Genomic DNA, 20,642 nt, shown 5'->3' with positions numbered 1-20,642 from the left:
TGGTTCATTAATCTTCTACTTTTCTGTGAAAGTCCCGTCAATATAGGTTCAGCCATTCCAAAGATTGGCCGGTTCAGACAAACAAAAATTTTGAAAACATACGATTCAGTTAGGGCCTTTTCAGTGCGACGCGGACGACCCACGCGGACGCCCGCGACGGACGGCAAAATGTAAGAAACCTCAACAACTCCGCGACGCGGACAGCTCCGCGTCGCTCTGAACGCGCTGTTGAGGTTTCATACACTCCACCGTCCGCCGCGGACGTCCGCGCAGGCCATCCGCGTCGCACTGAAAAGGCCCTTATTACAGTTAAAATGACCATAAATCATAAGGTAGTTATTTCGAAATTACAGACACTTCAATTTTATTTATCAGTATATAGATATACCTTCTATAAGGTAGTGTCGGGTAAAAATAAAACGCTAGTAATTTGACCATATTTTAATTGCCATTACTTATTCTTATTAGGGATCACACAAAACGTTCAATCTTAGGATACACACTTGCGAGCAGAGCAGTGTATGAGCCGCTCAGCTCACAGGTGTGGACCCTCCTTTACATTGTTCCAAGTATTAAGTAAACACTTACATTCCTACTTAAGATAAAATGTATAAGTGCAACATCACATAATAGTAAATATGGAAATTTATTATACAATATTTAAGTTTATTTGTCCACGTCCGGGATATCCATTAATTTCAACCAAATACTTAAAATGTATGTAGTTAATTGATTCAGGTAGTCTTTTACTTTGCCTATGAAATTAATGTAATATTTGGCGAATGTATCGCTGAATACTGAAAAGCTCATTAGAAGTGGAGTTTCTAAGTCTGAATAAAACTAACAAGAGCTCATTTTTAGGGTTCTGTACCAACGGATCCCTATTAGTAAGCCTCCGCTGTTCGTCTGTCTGTCAGCGGGCTGGTATCTCATTTACCTCAATAGATAGGTAGTTGAAATTTTCAGTGTATTTCTATTGCCACAAACTAATAATAAAAATTTCAAAATGGCATGTAAATAAATAAATAAAAAATACATAATCTCGTACGATAGTACGAAAGCCGTGTACGAGTCCTACATTCAAAATCGCGAATGTGAAAAAGTAAAAAATATTTCATTTCTTTAATCTATACTGCTCTCTGAACTCCGAAAGTACTGAACCGATTTTAATAACCTGTCCTTTGTCCTGTAGTTACCTACATAGACGTTGATGTTAAAGACTGTTTTTTAACTTTTCAGGATTCAGCCATTGATCTTATGATCTTTAAATTGTGGTAGTGTTTAAATTACATAATATTATGTTTATCATTTAATATTATTCCTTGTCGTCAAGATCCATGTTTTCTGCAGTGGTAATATCAGTTTCTTTGTCGGTAGGGTCACCCTCTTTGAGTGTGTTCTCTTCTGTTTTCTCAGTTTTCTCTTCTTTAGCAATATTATCTTTATGATCATCAGCTTTGACTTTGACATCTTGTTTGTCTTTCTTTTCTGTGACAACTGGTTTTACATCTTTCTCCTCTTTTCTGTCTTTTCTATCTTCGGATCTGGAACAGTCATATAAATTTACTTCAGTAGAGACAAAATTAAGTGGCACAACTTTTTTTTTTTAATTTATTTACGAAAATTATTTACATTTTACCATAACTATAAACCGTTTCCTGATCGTAATTACCCATATACCAGTGCCATCGGCATTAGGTATACAAAAATGATGTATTAACAAGTTATGTTATTCAAAATGAGAAGAAAAATTCCACATAAAATCATGAAACTCTGACAAGAATTTATTAACATATTTGCAGCAAGTACTCCGTATATTACGAGCTAAAGCTTACTTCAATTAATTTAGATATAGAATTACCTACATATATGTACCTTTAGTGATAAACGGTTCCTTTTGTAGCTATATACGAGTAGAGAGGCATATTCGCCAAGCGAATAAACTCTGAAAATAAAAATTATTAAAAAAATACTTACTTCAAAGGTCCATTGAAAACTTCCACAACGTCGTCGTCTTCGTATTTGATGTTGACCACAGCTTCTACTTTTGCTTGGATGCTCTTTAGTGCAGAATGGAATATCTTAGAGCTGGCCTGTAAAAACAGTACAATAATAATTTTAAAAAAACTTTTGTATTGAATTTATGCCTAGAAATCGGCGTAGTGCGAGTTGGACTTGTATACGATGGGTTCTGTACCATCGTACAAAAAATAACACAATTTTTTTTTTAATTTTCGTGGGGGGTCTTTATGAAATTTTTATTAGTTATTGTTATAGCGGTAATATAAATTTACATTCTGTGGCAAATTTATACCTATAACTGTTCTCGAGGCACAGCCGGCTGACAGACGGACAGACGGACAGCGAAGTGATAGGGTGGGACTCTATTATTAAGCTTTCGCGTACAGAACCCTAAAAATAGCTTGTTGATATGAATGACGAAGCAATTTGGATGAGTGATTTAAACTGGAGGGGATATGGTTTTCGCTGTAGGGAAGTAGCTAGCCATGGCTGAAGGTTTAAACTCAACCAGATCAAAGTCCTCCTTTGCTGTATTTTAGAAACTACATGAAATGAGCACTATTAATTCTTCGCGGCTTTAGTGTCACAGTACGTACCGTGAGTGAAGCGATCCTCGCCCGAGCTGCGTTCAAGGCGGAGGACACGTCGTTGAGCTGCGACTGCGCGCCGCGCTCGGCGCTCTGCGTGCGCGCGGCGGCGGCGCGGGCGGCCTTCAGCGCGGCGGTCACGTCCCGCAGCGCGCTCTCAAGGCGCGCGCGCTCGCCCGCCCAGCGCGACGCGCCCTGCACCAGCGCGCCCACGTCCACTAGCCGCGACTTGTACATCACTACGCCTGTATGGACATTGTATTACGATCATTTATAGGGTCTGCCGACAGGACACTTAAACTTAGCTGTTAGGAGACCGTAGACCGACTACCAAAAGCATACTTGACACTCCATTAATAATGACTGAACGTGTAGTAGGTCGTGTTATACCAGATATCGTTTTTGAAAGAAATTGGTCAACAGTGCCTGTACACGCCATACGCGGTACGCACCACTGTCGCTGACATCTTTGGTGCCGGCAGCAGCAGCCTCGCCGTCGCCGCCGTCTCTGTTGAACACGGGCAGAAGCTCTCTGTTGCCTGACGCGATGGTGGCTTCTAACTCCGCAATCTAGAATATTCAATAATTTTATAAAGACTGGGCTAGCCTAGTGTTTAAGATGTCTGCTTCCCATTCGGGTGATCTGGGGTTCGGTCCCGAGCGTGCACTTCTTTGGAGTTATATTAGCATTTTAAGCAATTAAATATCAGAAGGAAACATGCATAATGGATTCTCCATAATATTCTCAAAAGTGTGTGAAGTCTGCCTCTGTGGTAGATTATGGCCAAACCCTTCTCATCCTGAGAGGAGACCAGTGCTTAGTATTGAACTAGAGAAAGTTTATTTAGATAGTTTATCATGATGAATAAAAAATAGCAATTCATAAAAAGTTAACTGAATAAAATAATAATAATGATTTTATGTTCACCATTTTGCATAAGAGAATGATGTCATTTTTGTCATCAGTAACAGATGATCAATTTCACGAAGACCTTTGGCTGTTTGTGAGAGTGCATAGTTACACATTGTAGCGCTCATTTTCGATCGCTTATCGACACACTCACTACTACAACCAAGTCTAAGGGGTCATCGTAAAATAGAACCATCTACAGAAGAAATAAACAGGATTTCATGACTATTTTAATAGTGTATGCATTGAATAATTTGCTACTTACGTGTGGAGGCACTTCATTAGTAGGAACCACAGTACCGTCGAGCGGCAAGTCTTGAATCACTTCCTGTGAGCAGGCGGACAGGTCTTTGATAGTTTGGATGAGAGCCCTGCACCGAGAACATTTCATTTTTATTTTGAAAAACAAACAGTTTATATAAGTAACAATGATAATAACTAACAAAATTTTTAAATTAAAAATAAAAACTGACTTCAATAACCACAAACACTAAAAATTAAAAATAATTTAATTTATTACCGAATATATTATGTATACAAGAGTTAATAATGTTGTTGTATAACAACGTATTTTGGAGCCGGTGCTAATTAGCCGCACGAACCTTTCACTTTTCATATTATTTTGGGCCTCCATATTGACACCTTATTAGCAGTACATTTTCTCTCTCATTTGTGTGGAAACAATAAAAACAAATGAATTCAAGAATGTTGCTCACTTGTAACTGAAGGTGTCTCGAATGCACACTTTCTCCAGTATGCAGCGCACTTGCGAGCGCGACAGCTGCAGGCCGAGGCTCATGAACAGGTTCTGCAGGTCCTTGCGCGTGATGGTGCCCCCGCGCGCCGTGTCGAAGTACACGAGCGACAGTAGCAGGTATGGATCCGGTGGCAAGTCCACACCGCGGCTGCGACGCCTCGGGGATTGGCTGCGTTCATCGTCGCTGTGCGAATCCTGTTTATTGATATTTTTGTCAATCCATACTAATATTATAAATGCGAAAGTGTGTCTGTCTGCTACGTTGTCACGGCCCAACCGCTGAACCGATTTTAAATTTGGGGTACATACTTGGGAAACATCCCGAGGAAGGACATAGGCTACTTTTTATCCCGGAAAATCAAAGAGTTCTTATGGGATTTAAAAAAACCAAAATCCACGAAGCGAAGCCGCGGGCATCCTCTGGTGTTGTATAAGTAGCTGATGCCGGCGACTTCGTTCCCGTGGATATAGGTTTTAGTGGGAACTCATTGATTTTCCGGGATAAAAAGTAGCCTATGTGTTAATCCAGGGTATCTCCATTCCATATTTCAGCCAAATCCGTCCAGTAGTTTTTATGTGAATGAGTAACAAACATTCATACATACAAACTTTTGCGTTTATATTAGTAGGATAGTGCCTACTTGGCTGTATACAACCAAAAAGTAGGCTTGGTTGTATGTAAAAGTAGCGCATTTCCTTTTCCCAATGTTTTCCAAAACGCATTGCTTTTTGATTTGTCACTGTTGTTTATCTGTAGATTGTATACAACCAATTAATTAACACTAATGTTTCTTAAATCTAGAGAGCATAAATAAAAGTCTGAAATTAAATGTTTTAGAACGTAAAACTACGCCTCTCTTCAGAATATGACCTGTAAGCCGCGAATATAATATACGAAACTATATCATAGTGTAAATGTAAGATTATATGTATTACAAGAAAGCATTGAACCCCTTACCTTTCTTTCTCGTCTGCGTGAATCGCGTTTGTCATCCCTTTTGTCTTTTTCATCTTTTTTGTCCTTGTCATCTTTTTTGTCTTTTTCATCCTTTTTATCCTTATCATCCTTTTTATCTTTTTCCTCCTTTTTTAATAAACAAATTAACGAATGATTAAATAACGAACGACAGAAAAAATGATAGCATATTCCCATTGCACACAGGCAGAAGTGAAACATGGATACTCTGCACACATTTTTTCAATATTTTAGAAAGTTTCCTATTTTATGAGAACACAGATAACGACATTCATAGAATTCACTTTTGAAATTCTTGGCAAGTTTTCTATTTTATGATCAGTAAGAAAGAATTCAGTCTTGTAGCCAATTTTTTGAATTCATGATCACAAAGATCTTCAGATATTGTTTTTCTAAAAGCGAACAATTATAAAATGGCGTCCACTTTTTTTAAATTTTGACTAGATATCCTTTTTTTATGATCCCAAAAAAATCAATTTTAAGAATTTCAAAATGGCGCTAGGACGTCATATCCCTCATCATTACTTCCAAAAATAAAAAAAAATCATTAAAATAGAGGAGAGAAAAGAGTCAGGTCCTAACACTTAGATTTGTGCTCAACCGAATTAACATCAATATTTACCTTTTTCTCATCTTTTTTCTCCTCTTTCTTGTCATCTATTTTCTTTTCTTCTTTCTTATCTTCTTTCTTTTCTACACCCTTGTCTTTTTCCTTCAACTCATCAATTTTTTCTGGTTTTTCGGGCAAAGTATAAAGAGTTTTGTAGACATAGAACCCGAAGTCACGCATCAACATCTCATTGAACAGCTCAGCAAATACAAACAGCTAATAAGAAGAAAATAGCATTTGTCAATACCATTAAGGAAACGCGTTTGTTTCTTGCCATTTCTGATCAGCACTATGCATTGTTATATGCAGCTATATGCTACCGAGCTGCTTTATCTGCGTGCATTAATTAAACGGTCCATCATATGAAAGACTTTTCCTGACGGACTAATCTATCAACGCTCAGCTTAAAGCGGGGTTTAGACTTTAGAGAACAGCCAACAGTAGGTGTCTTATATGACGTAAGTGCTTTAGCCAAGAGGGTTTTAGTAAATTCCATCCCTAAGGGGTTGGATAGGGGACGAAAGTGCCTAATTTTTAAAGTTATTCTTATGAAAATTGGAATTTAGGCTTTCAGGAAAAAATGAAGAAATAAGCCTAATAATTCTCACAACCCTATGATCGTAATGATTTATGACCACTTAGTAGTTCTAACACTCAACATTCCGACCAGCCTGTCTACAAACATGACAACCAGATGGTTGAATCTAGATAGATTCAGGACTCTAGAGGAAGATCTTATCTCTATTTCTATCTAACAAGTGTAAATTAAAAATTTATAACACCCCAGACAAAGTATTTAAGTTTTCCAAAACATCATTTTCAAATAAATAATTATGTATCTAGGCAACGTCCATCTTGATAGCTTGACATTTGTCAATTGACATAATATTATGAACCTAACGGTTATCTAACCTTCTTTTCTACAAGAAAACTAGAAAAGGGCTGATAACTCTTAAACGGCTGAACCAATTTTTTTGGATTATAGCTAAGAACACTCTCGATCAAGCCACCTTTCAAACAAAAAAAAGTAAATTAAAATAGGTTCATTCGTTTAGGCGCTACGATGCCACAGACAGATACACAGATACACAGAAACACACATACACACGTCAAACTTATAACTCCCCTCTTTTTGGGTCGGGGGTTAAAAAACCAACAGTTGACGTATTTGAGCTTACCTCAAAGCTGTGTTCCTTGTTATCAGTGATGCGATAGTCCAGTAGCAGTGACACTGTGGCCACACTGCAACCAAATTTGCCCGCCTTGGCCGTTGGAGATGGATGTACAATGATGTGCGGACTCGTGGGCAACTCATAGCGCGCTCTCAACGCTTGCTTCTCCTTTTCTAGCTGCAATTTATTATTATTCTGTTTATTTGGCCTCCGAGAGCAGTAACATGTGTTCAGTAAATAAACACATAATGGAAGTTTCCTAGGGATACTAATACTGCATTGGGATCATGTAGTATCAAAAAAAAACCCGCCAAGTGCGAGTCAGACTCGCGCACTGAGGGTTCCGTACTCGGGTATTTTTTCCAATATTTTGCACGATAAATTAAAAACATAAAAATAAATAAAAATCTGTTTTAGAATGTACAAGTAAAACCCTTTCATATGATACCCCACTTGGTATAGTTATCTTACTTTCAAAATTTAAACACATTTTAATTTTTTTTTGATGATGCTTACCTTTTTCCTTTCTTCTTCAATTTCTTTTTCCGTTTTGGGTTTTTCTACCTTCTCTTCAGATTTGTCTTTGTTGTCTTTTTTATCACTTTCTTTATTCTTATCCTTGTCCTCATTATCGTCTTTTTCGTCGGCAATAATAACTGATTCGTCAGCTAAAATAAAAAACTTTTGATTTAGGCATATTTCGTGATTTATTTTGTTTAGATTGTATTTATAATAATAATACAATAATATAACATTTACATTATGATATTATTAATCAACATCATCAAAATTGGAACTGTTGTAATGGCAATTAAAACTACACCAAATTCAAATCTTTTGACCAAACTTTTAATAAAATATAGGCTAAAATATACGAAAAGTATTTTGAGGATAGCACCACCCAATTACTACTGACTCTTTTTCCCGTAATATTTAAACTGCTATCAAAATGGTAATCTTTTTATTATCATTTATCACACCTGCACTCCACCATCTCACAAACTACTTCAAACATGTCTGTTAATAATAGCCTAATTCCAAACGAGGTGTTACTTTGATACTAAAAGACTTTGTAAAGGTTTATTTGAATAAACATAATATTAGTGTGAAAGCTACTTTCATCCAATCTGAGTACTCACTTTTGTGTGGCGGCTATTTTAATATGCCACAAATCAAGACACGCGACAGCGTGTCTCGCCAAGTTCGATTCTAATAAGAACGGCGGCACGCTGACAAGTGTATATTACACGAACCATTTCGAGCTACCTTTGACCCCCCCATAACTCAGAAACTATTGAACCTACATATTTGTAATTTTGCATATCTATTAAGACCCCTTTAAACGCTTAGAATCCAAAATTTCATGAAAAAATCTTTTATCAATATTAAGTTATTAAGGTCTGAAAAGTGCCATTTTTAACACTCACTCACTCACTCACTCATCAAAAACCTAACCTACTTCCAGGTGACTTAGAAACTTCAAATTTGGTATAGTAATAGGTAATTAGGTGTATACAAAGGAAAAAATCAGAAAATAGCAAATTATGTTTTAATATGTCATATATTATATGACAAAGTTATTGGTGTGGCTAGTAGAACAGCAAGTATGGATCGAGGTGCACATTTTAAGTTTGTAAAACTGTGTAACGTTGGTTCGTTGATCCGTTGCTCCATTGCGACGTGATTGAAGAACAAACAAATACTTGCTCTTTAATATGGGTAGTAATAGGTGATTTACTTCCAAAGCAAGGAACATAACATTAGAACTTCATATATACTAGTGACCTGCCTCGGTTTTGCTTGCTTTCACACGGACAGGTAGTAAAATATAAACTATTCACAGAGTTGATTTTCCGTTGTATGTTTTAAGTGGTCTAATTGTGTATTTTTTTTTTGTAAGGGGTAATCTCAGAAGATAAAAGTTATGTACCTAAAGGTTAGGTATACTATATCTGACATACTGTACTTATTAGTTAGGTACTATTGTACTCGTATTAAAAGTGAAATCACACCTGGTGTCTTGTCAAGGGAATCAAAACCTAACGGACCTAGAACATTATGAAAAGCAGGTAGCAATATTATCATAAAAACCAAGTAAAGGAAAAAATCTTAAAACTGTTAATTTGTGGTTAGGCTTACATCACAAAAAAAGTGTTATTTCTTCATGTACGATGGCGCAGAACCCATCGTGTGCGAGATACTTGACTGGTTTATAATGGGGTAAGGGGTAATCTTAGATGATAATATAAGTTATGTATGTATATCTAAAGGTTAGATATATTATGGTATATCTTCTAATAATTACTAGTTACTATAATTTTCGTAAAAATATTCGTAAATTTATTCTCGGTTATGCACAATGAAACGCATAAAAAAGCAGGAACCTTTGAAACAATAACAAACAATTATAGTGCACATGTTGAAGTCCCATGCAGCCCTTACTGGTCAGCTGAAGAGACTCGACATAACATTTTGCTTTACTTGCATAAATGATTATGTTTTAAAATTGTATCCTGAAGCTCAAAAACAATTACTGATTAATATTATCTATACTTAGGTACTATTTGTTATATTATCAACTTAAGAAGTTATTATATTCCATAAAAAATATAAGAGCCAAAAAAAGATTCAATAAATTTTACCCGTGAAAATGTTACTTTAATACATATTATCAATGTCATAAGTCATATTAATAAATCCAACCACTGATATACTATAATACATATAATACCCATGTCAAATTACAACTTTTTGTGCTAATACCTACTACGGACAGACGGACGAACGGACGGATATTGGAAAACTATGTATAATAATATAAAGGGTTCCTTGTTGCCTATGGAACCACAAAAAAAAGGTCGTTGTTTTGTTAGTACTTCTTGGCAATCAATGGTACCCTGTTAGACATTGTTTGGTGTATGTTTGTTAATTTACTTGTTTTGCCAGATGTCAGATATCGCGATCCATAAGGTGCAAGGCACACCACCGGAATGGTGAGAGGATGCACGCCAAGCGCACGCCTTTGCAGTCAAGACTGAAATAAACAGGCCCTTCAGCCGAAATATTTAAACAAAATTATACAATCTAAGTGTAAAAAAACCGGCCAAGTGCGAATCAGACTCGCGCACTGAGGGTTCCGTACTCGAGTATTTTTTCCAACATTTTGCACGATAAATCAAAAACTATTATACATAAAAAATAAATAAAAATCTGTTTTAGAATGTACAGGTAAAGCCCTTTCATATGATACACCATTTGGTATAGTTATCTTACTTTGAAAATTAAAACACATTTTAATTTTTTTTAAATGATGTGACACAGATTTTCTCAAATACTAAAAATACTTAATTATAAAAATTACAATCTGTATTATTATTATTTATGAAGATGAATATACTGAACTTTATCCAACAAAAATGATGTAACCACAAATTCGGGGTTTTCAGATTTATTCCTGTACTTGTGCTACTTACTTACCTGCCAAATTTCATGTCTCTAGGTCAACGGGAAGAACCCTATAGGTTTCTTGACAGATACGACGGACAGACAGACAGACAGACAGACAACAAAGTGATCCTATAAGGGTTCCGTTTTTACTTTTGAGGTACGGAACCCTAAAAATGAGAAAAATATTCATGCTTAGTTTTAAAAAAAACTGTGCCTGTTTAAAACATCGAGATTTTCGCATAGTGGTCACTGGTCACTCTACTTAAGATCCCGGCAAAGAAACCACCTCCACTCGAAGTGCAGTCTCTATTCTATTCATCACACCTTGACTCACCACGCTCGGTCTGCGTTGACCCTTAGTTGTAGATATTTGGCATAAAAAAGAATTCATATTGTTACTAGTTCGTTTCAAGTTTGGATATTAAGAGTAGAGGCATTCAAGCTCGGGAAGGTGGCGAAAGCTGTTTTATTTGCATTGCTTTTCTCAGATTTTCATGTTAATCTTAACATATAGATCCTAGTTAAATAATAGTGAAAATAACCACAAAAACTTAACTCACGAGATCGTGTGATTATGTTCTATTATTGAGTTGGCGTCTCGATATTTTATTTTAATTTTAAAGAGGAATTCACTACTCAATTATTGTTAAATTACATAAGTTTTAAAATAATCTAAGTGTGTTCGTGGTATCCTGGGTTCCAGCAGCAGAGTGTTGGGAAGTACTAGTTATTAAGTTTATCTATTTTAACATGCTTGATTAAAATTTGCATCATAGGAAATACAATCCATGTGCGTACGTGGTATCCTGAGTTCCAGTAGCAGAGTGTTGGGAGGAAGTACCTAATAGTTATTAAGCCTATCTATTTTAACACTGGAAATTCTTATCAGGCAAAGAAAAAATTAGCATACACAAGTGAAAACCACGTAATAAATAAATTGACAGATAAAATAAAAAATCGGTTGGAAGCAGAAAAATTGTTAAGTAAGTTCTTCAGCGACGTAATAATATGGTGAATAGTTACATTAAACTTTTTGATCGCCTCCAAAAAAAAAAATTACTGTAGGTATACGTAGTACGTATTACGTAGGTACTCTCCCCTGAGAGTTGAGACATCTATAAAAGATAAATTTACCATACTTGCAGGGTAATCTAAACATCAGAGCACTCAAGAACCCTACTACTATGAAAGTTCATACAAAGTATTAAGCTCAGATGAAACTATAGTAATAAATGATGAGGGCCAAGCAAATGTGTTTAATTTACAAGAGAAAAATAAGCTAAATAATATTTCTTGGTCTTGTAATTCAAAATTATGTTTGCTAGAAGAAACTGTGCTACAAAACCTAAAGAACAGTTTATATATTATATACCTAAATCGTTGATTGCTGACCCTGAGGATTATATCAATCCTACTTGTCCATACTAATAAAATATTATAGAAGTATATTATGATTATTACTATTAAAAAATGCGAAAAGTTTCAGCTTTTATGCTGCACTTTTGATCATAAGTGGAACGGACAACTTCCAAAAAGTATGTTTAGCATAGGCAGCGTAGTTTAATTGAAATGATGACGTGTGTGGGCTACAGCAGTAGCTACAGTTTCTTGGTATTTTAGGAGACTTATTAGTCTTTGGATATTATATTAATCAAAGGACTAAATATGCTTCCTGGGATATCAAGGGAAGGTAGAAGCTCACCATTGGTGGCGTGGTGGAGCTACCAATCATTATTTATAACTCGTGCGCATTAACATGGCACCTGGCTCGAAAACAACCCTCCTCCCACTTCCCCGCGCGTTGTCCCGCTCTCGCCGAGCCGCCGCGCCGTGCGAGACCAGTAGCAGAACGGCGAGAGCGTGGCATCGCGCAGGGAAGTGGGAGGGGTTGTTTTCGAGCCAGGTGCCATGTTAATGCACACGGGTAATACTTTTCACAAGTAAATGATTCCACTTCAAAGTTTCTTTCTTTTAGAAGGTTTCAAGAAGCTTACACTCTCTTAATATCAAGTCTTCTTCCAAAGGTTATTATCAAATTAATTCACTCTAACCTAGGAAATCAAAAGAATATGAAACAATCAATCGAACTCAATATGTTCCAATACGGGGACCAAAATCTTTCATTACTTGAACTCTAACCGATTATATCCATACTCGCACTCAAAACTACTCAATCGTAAACTACGAGTAGGTAATATAAGTAGATGCAAGGTATTTATTATTATTAGCTCGTTAAGTAAACCAAATACAGCAAAACTCGTTTAAATGTGTTGAACTCATTATTTCCAATAAACTTAAAGTAGGTACTTAGAGTAATATGGTACGCATTATTATAAAAGATCTTATAATCAAACGTTACACGTGCCACTCTCAAGAAATACTTTTAAAAGCCTTAACTTTAAAAAGATCTGTAAGATAGTTAAAGTAAGTAAAGTTTTAGACACCCTATTAGGTTAGGTACGGAAATCTGGTATTTTAGATAAAGTTCTTTTCTTGGTTTATTTCTATTATCGTGTTGTTTTAAAGTTTAATTCTGTGCAATATTTGTGAAGTAATTTTAATAAGTACATGAAGAGAAATCAACTTCACAAAAAGTTATGATATCCCATCAAAAACATAAATGTGAAAATGTAGCCAAGTTCGAACTTGAGGAACATCTTAGTTTAATAAATGAAGATGATAAAAACATAAAATAAATGTGAAAATAGAGCCCAGATCGGACTTAAGGAATATTTTAGTTCAAATAATGAGGAGAAATCAACTTTACAAAAATTGATGATATCCCACCAAAAACATAAATGTGAAAAAAGAGCCAAGTTCTATAACAAGCGAGGAATTTAAGCTTCGCCGATAAAAGCATTGATATCTAAATGGGTGCCAAGTTCTATAGAAGGTCTTTGTATAATTCCTACAAAAATGTACAAAGATCTTTGATTGTTTTAAAATATTGTTTATGTTATTAAATACATAACTTGGCAAGTTTGAATAGTCAATTAATCATACATTTCATCTACATACATCAATTATTCGTGGCGAAAAAAGTTGCCAAGTGCATTTTTAAGCTTGAAATATATAGCATATTAGACGTTAAATATGATTAATTGACTATTCAAACTTGCCAAGTTATGTATTTAATAACATAAACAATATTTTAAAACAATCAAAGATCTTTGTACATTTTTGTAGGAATTATACAAAGACCTTCTATAGAACTTGGCACCCATTTAGATATCAATGCTTTTATCGGCGAAGCTTAAATTCCTCGCTTGTTATAGAACTTGGCTCTTTTTTCACATTTATGTTTTTGGTGGGATATCATCAATTTTTGTAAAGTTGATTTCTCCTCATTATTTGAACTAAAATATTCCTTAAGTCCGATCTGGGCTCTATTTTCACATTTATTTTATGTTTTTATCATCTTCATTTATTAAACTAAGATGTTCCTCAAGTTCGAACTTGGCTACATTTTCACATTTATGTTTTTGATGGGATTGTTACTAACCATTAGATTTATCTTTGTCTTCCTTGTCTGATGCTGGTTTCTTTTCCTCTTCTTCCTCTTCTTCTTCCACGTCCATGACGTCTTCACCTTTTTGTTCCTTTTCTTCCTCCGTCTTTACTAACTTCGATAAACGGGATACTAGCTGACTTCTACCGCCTGAAAATCAGATATTGCTATATCACACTAATATTATAAAGGCGAAAGTTTGTGTGTATGTGTGTGTGTGTGTGTGTGTATGTTTGTTACTCCTTCACGCAAAAACTACTAGACGGATTTGGCTGAAATTTGGAATGGAGATAGATAATATCCTGGATTAGCACATGGCTACTTTTTATCCCGGAAAATCAAAGAGTTCCCACGGGATTTGGAAAAACCTAAATCTACGCTGGCGAAGTCGCGGGCATTGGCTAGTTATTAATAATTTTTATTATTTGTTTTTATAGCTACTATAGAAACATGGTGTGAAAATTTCAACTCCCTGCCTATTACAGTCGGCTGACAGACAGACAGACAGATGGACAGCAGAGGCTTAGTAATAATGGTCCTGTTGGCACCCTTCAGGTACAGAACCTTAAAATAGGGTGCTTCATAGGACTCCATTGCCACTGTTGGACCACTGACTGACAGACAGATGGGCGGACACTAGCGCCCATTTACAAGAGAAATTAAGAGATCAATTAAAATCTATATTTACCTTTACAGCTTACGTTGCGCGCGCGTAGCTCTTGTTTTAATTCCTCAGCTTTTAACGTTCTCACATCAATTTTGGAATAATGAGTCGGTTCTGGTTTTCCATCATCGTCATCATCATTTTCATCTATCGTAATTGTACTGTCATTTTTATCTGTTTCCTTGGATTCCTAAAAGTGAATTGCGATTATAGGAACAATCAAACAGGCGAAAACTATTGGCTCAAGGAAACAACTTAGGAAATTTTACAAATTGACTTAGTAAATTACTTATTTATAAAAAATAGTTTTGTTTACAGTCTACTCTAATTATTCTTAAATATAGAAAGTAAAAAAAAGGGTGCCGCCCATGTTGTTAAATCGTGATGTTAGATCTGCATCGGCAATTCGCGGCGGCAGCTCGGGCGATGTCATCGGGGGTTAGGAGTAGCGCACGTAGCCGGAAACAAAACCAAACAAAACTGGGAACAAACAATTTGGGATTTGTCCGCTGCACTGGTGTCGTCGGGGCCCGCGGCCGCTGCCGCGTCGCCGGAACTGTTCTCTTGCTCGCCGTCTAGTTGTTTCAAAGCCGCGTCACAGGCCGCCTTATAGTGATCGGTGACCGTCGTCCAGTCGACGCGCGACGGCTGAGCCGACCACACGTCGGGCAGGAACAACACCACACACTCAAGTCGGGCCTTGCCGCCGCTGCCCTCGCGCCAGTAGTAAAACTCCACCATTCGGTACCTGCGCGGGCAACCAAGTTGTAATGATACATACTCACACTGCAGCCTTGGGCCGCCGTCCGCCGCATGGACACGACACATCCCGTACGAGAGTCAACGCGCATTGCAGGACGGTACATCGCCCCCCGCCAAACCGCGCACGATGTACGACCGCTCATCACTCTCACATAATGAATGTGTACTGTACCATGATATGGTGACTGAAGCCGAGAGTTTCCTCTTTACAGATTAATCATTATGACTGCACTCTTCATGTATAATTACAATTACACAAACTTCTAACAAGGCAAAACTATACATAATATCAAAATAATAAAAGAGGATACTCTAGGTCCCATTAGGATTAGGGCACAAACAATATGGACTTTTCTGGATACATTAATCACCGGTTACACAAGAAAAAAAGTGTATAGCAAACTTACCATTGAATGCAGCTGGATAAATCAATGCCTGTAAGGGCTTTGCAAGTTCTTATGGCAGTTTTAACCAAAACTCCTGGGTCAGTATCTGGATTGTCCCCATCGAGGGAAGGGCTCCAAGGCCCGCCTATAGCAAAGTTCTCACCCCCTTTTCCCTTTTGGCCCACTAGGAATTTAATCAGCCTAGTAGGATGTAAAGGTGTTTTGTTGGAACGTTTGTCCTTATCATCAACTTTTGTTAGCCCACACTTTTGGTAGAGACTCTCTAATGTTGGCATACTGATCAACATAACCTGCAACAAGAAGCTCATTGAATGACAAAATGTTAATACAAAATGTATATACTCTGGGAATTCAAGGTAGACAGACCAACCAATCTCAAGTAATATAAAGCTTTGCATTATGTAGAAGTTTCTTATAAAGAGTTTAAACTGTACTGACAGCAATGTATATTATTTTTGTTTAACTACTAATATTTTTTATATAATTATGTTGGTAGTTGGTAAGTTTAAAATCTAATTCATAACAATTTTATGGACCAGGACTTCATACTGTAATGTTTTATTCAATTTTACTGTAAATTACTTATAAGTCTTTAATTAATAATAAATTTAATATGAATATACCTGTACATATTTAAAAATTTACCTTAGCTGAAAATCTATAGTCTGCATCTGGGGGTTCTAAAACAGCATCATTGGGACTTGGATCAGGAACATCCCTGCTCATAATGTGGTATGCACAAGGATTGTTCAAAGAAAACGGTGCCTGCGGTGGGAACGTCTCACCCCACTTAACATGTGCATTAAAGAAGTCAGAGGGTATGTACAGATTGGTATATCTCTGTGACAATGTCGGCACATCCATTTTTTGACTGAAAGAAAAAGAATTCATTCTTAGGTTTGAAATAATGCTTGCTAAAATTTAACTAGGTCATTATTCATTACGATTTAGATAACAAGCTTAGTTACTTCTTGCCCACTTAAAAGTATTCTACTATTGAGAAAAGTTTAGCTTGGCAAGGTTTAATAGTACAGCTCCAAAAAGTAAAAGGTCCAGGTAAAAGCAGAATCAATAAACTACATCCGGGTTAATGCAAATTAGGGTAACAATATGATTGACACACAACACAATTTGCGATATCATGAATCATTTGTTGAATTTTGATAGTGCGGCTGAACCATAAAGATCTAACACATACGAAAATAGTAATTAATCTATCTGTAATGTTAAGTTATTTATGCTTATTATTATTTATCAAAAATTGTATGGTCTTCTTTGACAATAAATAACTACAATGTTAAGTAACTTTTTGATAGATTACATATAGATTTTAGTTTGATTTATATGTAAGTTTTGATGGCTCTGTGATTCATATCTTACCAGCTGCATCAATGAATCACCACAACTCTCATGATTCATGGTATTTTGTTAAAAAAATTATTATTAATTGAAGAGGCACATTTTTTGAATATCACTTACATGTCAAGAGGTATTCTTGGCACTCGAACAACATATTTAGCTGGTGATGGCTGATGAACAAAGGTACGTTTACGTGGGGGTGAGTCCCTGCGATTACGACTGTCTCGTCGGTCACGGGACCTTGAACGACTTCTGGTGCGGGATCTTTTCTAAAATAGAAAGAAAAAGAATAAGCCTTGAAATGTATTCTGTGATTGTTTCTCATACACTTGGGTAAGGTTTGTAATACTCTAATCTGTGTTTCCTACCAATCACAATCCAGGTATCTGTAAAACAAGAGTAAATAGGCATCTTCAGGTAAACACGAACCCATCTAAGGCCACATCAATCATCATCACTTTCTACCAGGTGATTGTGGTCAAGTCTTTTGTGAAAAAAAAAAATTGGTACCAATGACATTTATCTCTATATTGAAAACTGTATCAAAGGAAGGATCATTCTATTTTGTTGTGCTTTGTATGTGTTTTTTCTGTACTAATTTTGTGGTGTACAAGAAGAGTATATTCATTCATTCATTCAGAACAATAAAAAAGCTGCAGTTCATCTTTGCTCAGAATTTCAAGTCCAGTGTCATGTTAGTTTTACCAGCTTCATAGAACACAATTTTAGTTTGAAATACCTTTCTTTCGGCACTACTTTAGTTCCACTTCAATAAGTTAGAAGCATGTGCCCGGTATTGAACCCCCCTGTCCAAATTAAAGGCAGATATTTTAACCATTAGACTAATACTGCTCTACTTTGAGTATTGCAAAAATAAAAGGTACAAGTTCCCGGCAAACAATCTGAGCAAAAGCATAGTATCGATTTTTTAACCCCCAACCCAAAAAGAGGGATGTTATAAGTTTGATCTGTCTGTGGCATCGTAGCTCCTAAACTAATGAACCGCTTTTAATTTAGTTTTTTTTTTTGTTTGAAAGGTGGCTTGATCGAGAGTTTTCTTAGCTGTAATCCAAGAAAATCGGTTCAGCCGATTGAAAGTTATCAGCTCTTTTCTAGTTACTGTAACCTTCACTTGTCAGGGGTGTTATAAATTTTTAATTTACACTTCTAGATCACTAAGACCAAAGGGTTCAAAGCGAATTCTACCACTTGAGAGCCCACGATTCCCGCATTTCCCGTGATGGGTCAATTTTTACCACTAAACCGCTTTTTGTTCAAGTTGTTTGCCAAGTTGCAAGGCACTGTAACAAGCTATGAGATATTTTACCCTGTTCATCATTGGAATGTTTGGTCTGTCATCTCGACGCGGGCCTCGGTCATCTCGGCGATCGTCTCGACGTGATAGCATTGATTTTTTAGCGTTAGACGGCGGCGGAACCGCGTTATACGAATTCGACTTTTGAGGGTTAACTTTTTGGTTTGGTACTCCCTTCGGCAGTACTTGAACCCGCGTTGCATTCCATTTGAATGGCATGTTCGGATTATAAGTAGCTTCCACTAATACTCTATCGTTTACTTTGGGAATAGAACCTTTTGCGCACACGGATGTTTGATAGAAAACATCGTGGTCAACGAAACCGAAATCATTGTGAGTCTTTGTTACGGTGCCAGTGAAAACGCGCTGTTCGTTTGTCTGTTGAGTTTGGTTCGACGAGTTGTTTTGATACATGTTTGGGTTCATGGCGCGCGGCGTGGGATACGCTACAACATTTCCTGGATACATTTGACCTTGGGCCATTTGGTTCATTGGCATTTGGCTCGACATCGGCATCGTCATTCCTCCTTGTGCTTGCATCATGCTTGGATTAAATACTGCTTGAGTTTGTTGAAAGGGCATCATGCCTTGTTGCGACATCATAGCGGCGTTTGGATCCATTATTTGGGGATTCATGCCGGTTATGTTTGTGTTCACATTTGATCGCGCCCATGGTGGATTTTTAGTTCCACTACCCGTCTGCATTATAACAAACTTTTTAACACTTCTTTAACTTAAAATCATTAAATAATTATATTTTCCACTATACTAAATTAATAAAACCGCGCTCAGTCAAATCTTACACAGAAACACAGACCAGTCACCACAAAATGGCGGAACCGGGAACCGGCGGCGAGGCGAGAGTCAGCATAGCAAATTACATAAAAATTGAAATATGATGACATTGACATGAATCACTGTGGAATCTGTCACCGTGGAATCATGGAATCGAATTTTGTACTGTAGCTCATCAGCCAATCAGGAAGAATCTATGATTATTTAAACCAATCAGAATACTGCATTTTGCGAAGCTACTTTCTTTCACACATGAATTCATAGACAAAATCAATAGGTATAGGTCTTATATATACTTAGTCTGAGGTATACGTAGGTATATGGGTATACACTATACATCTTAAAAATCAGTCTGGCCAATATACAAGAAAAGGAAACCCTCGATCCAACGCGCCGCTTGGTTACCATAGACCATGGAGAAAGCATTAGATTTTTTTAAATTAACTGGTTTTACCGCTCTGGATTCTAGCCTTTTTAAGCTGGTAGTTTAAAATTACAGTGTCATGAATACAATGCTGCAGTATATTTCTTGGCTAGTTGCACTACATCCATTACATTTAAATGGGTCATTCTACCGAAACGCTATATTTGTGTTCGCTTAAAATATATCGTAGCTCCGTAAATTTGAACTAATTTTAAAACCTAATTATTCAATTTCATGACCTTCTTCAACATATTAAATAATTATTTTTATAATTAAATATTAAATTTTACTTTATTTCAGTGGTACAGTACGTGATTACTCACGCCCTGTAGAATGTTCGCGACATAGGATATAATATTGACGTGTCTCTTAAAATTATTTAGAAAGACTCTAACTACACGTATGGCAAATTAATTTTTGTGTAAAGTATATGACAAAGAAAGCACCAATAAAAATAATAAAAAATCTCACTTATTATTTTAAAAGTTATTTATCATTCTACAATGTTCGTGAAAAATAATCACACCTGTAGAAAAAAATTGCCGAAATGCTAAAATTTTTATTTTTCAAGTTGGGACATTAGTTTATAGCTCTAGCAACTCTATGATTTGCCTTGTTATGACTAGTGTAGGCCATATTTCTGCAAGTGATAGCATTTCAGAGAATCATTAAGTTGTATAGGCGTTCTACACCAGTGTCAAAGTTGAAGTCTCATTTCTGTACTCAATAAAAAATTCAAATTCAAATTCAAATTCAAAATGTTTTTATTCAATTAGACTTTTACAAGTTCTTTCGAATCGTCAAAAGCATCTACCACTGGTTCGGAATGCCTTTCCTACCGAGAAGAACCAGCAAGAAACTCGGCGGTTGCTCTTTTCAAAGATTTGATATACAATATTATGCCATGTATAAAAGCAATTGAAGTCC

At 36.3% G+C, this 20,642-nt stretch overlaps 1 protein-coding gene across 1 annotated transcript; it reads right to left on the bottom strand.

Moving 5' to 3' along the window:
- Positions 1-428: 428 nt before the first annotated feature.
- On the bottom strand, positions 429-19,352 carry LOC123867766 (cell division cycle and apoptosis regulator protein 1-like). Its single transcript, XM_045910013.1, has 17 exons — positions 18,509-19,352; positions 17,302-17,450; positions 16,468-16,693; positions 15,823-16,112; positions 15,146-15,401; positions 14,678-14,843; positions 13,984-14,139; positions 7,551-7,702; positions 7,041-7,211; positions 5,875-6,078; positions 5,235-5,360; positions 4,236-4,471; positions 3,785-3,890; positions 3,062-3,179; positions 2,619-2,854; positions 1,978-2,093; positions 429-1,544 (listed from the first exon to the last, which is right to left on the bottom strand). Exons 1-17 carry the CDS (start codon positions 19,199-19,201, stop codon positions 1,316-1,318), a joined length of 3,630 nt encoding a protein of 1,209 aa, XP_045765969.1. The 5' UTR covers positions 19,202-19,352; the 3' UTR covers positions 429-1,315.
- Positions 19,353-20,642: the final 1,290 nt, after the last annotated feature.

Source organism: Maniola jurtina, chromosome 8 (genome assembly GCF_905333055.1).
Source record: "Maniola jurtina chromosome 8, ilManJurt1.1, whole genome shotgun sequence".
NCBI lineage: Eukaryota > Metazoa > Arthropoda > Insecta > Lepidoptera > Nymphalidae > Maniola > Maniola jurtina.
This window is presented reverse-complemented; position numbering and strand designations above follow the sequence as displayed.

Coding starts and splice junctions, on each gene's coding strand:
- LOC123867766 (XM_045910013.1), bottom strand. CDS start 19,201: ATGCAGACGGGTAGTGGAACTAAAAATCCACCATGGGCGCGATCAAAT. Junction 16,694..17,301: donor CCAAGAATACCTCTTGACAT/GTAAGTGATATT, acceptor TTTTTCTTTCAG/TCAAAAAATGGATGTGCCGA. Junction 7,212..7,550: donor TTGAAGAAGAAAGGAAAAAG/GTAAGCATCATC, acceptor AATAAATTGCAG/CTAGAAAAGGAGAAGCAAGC.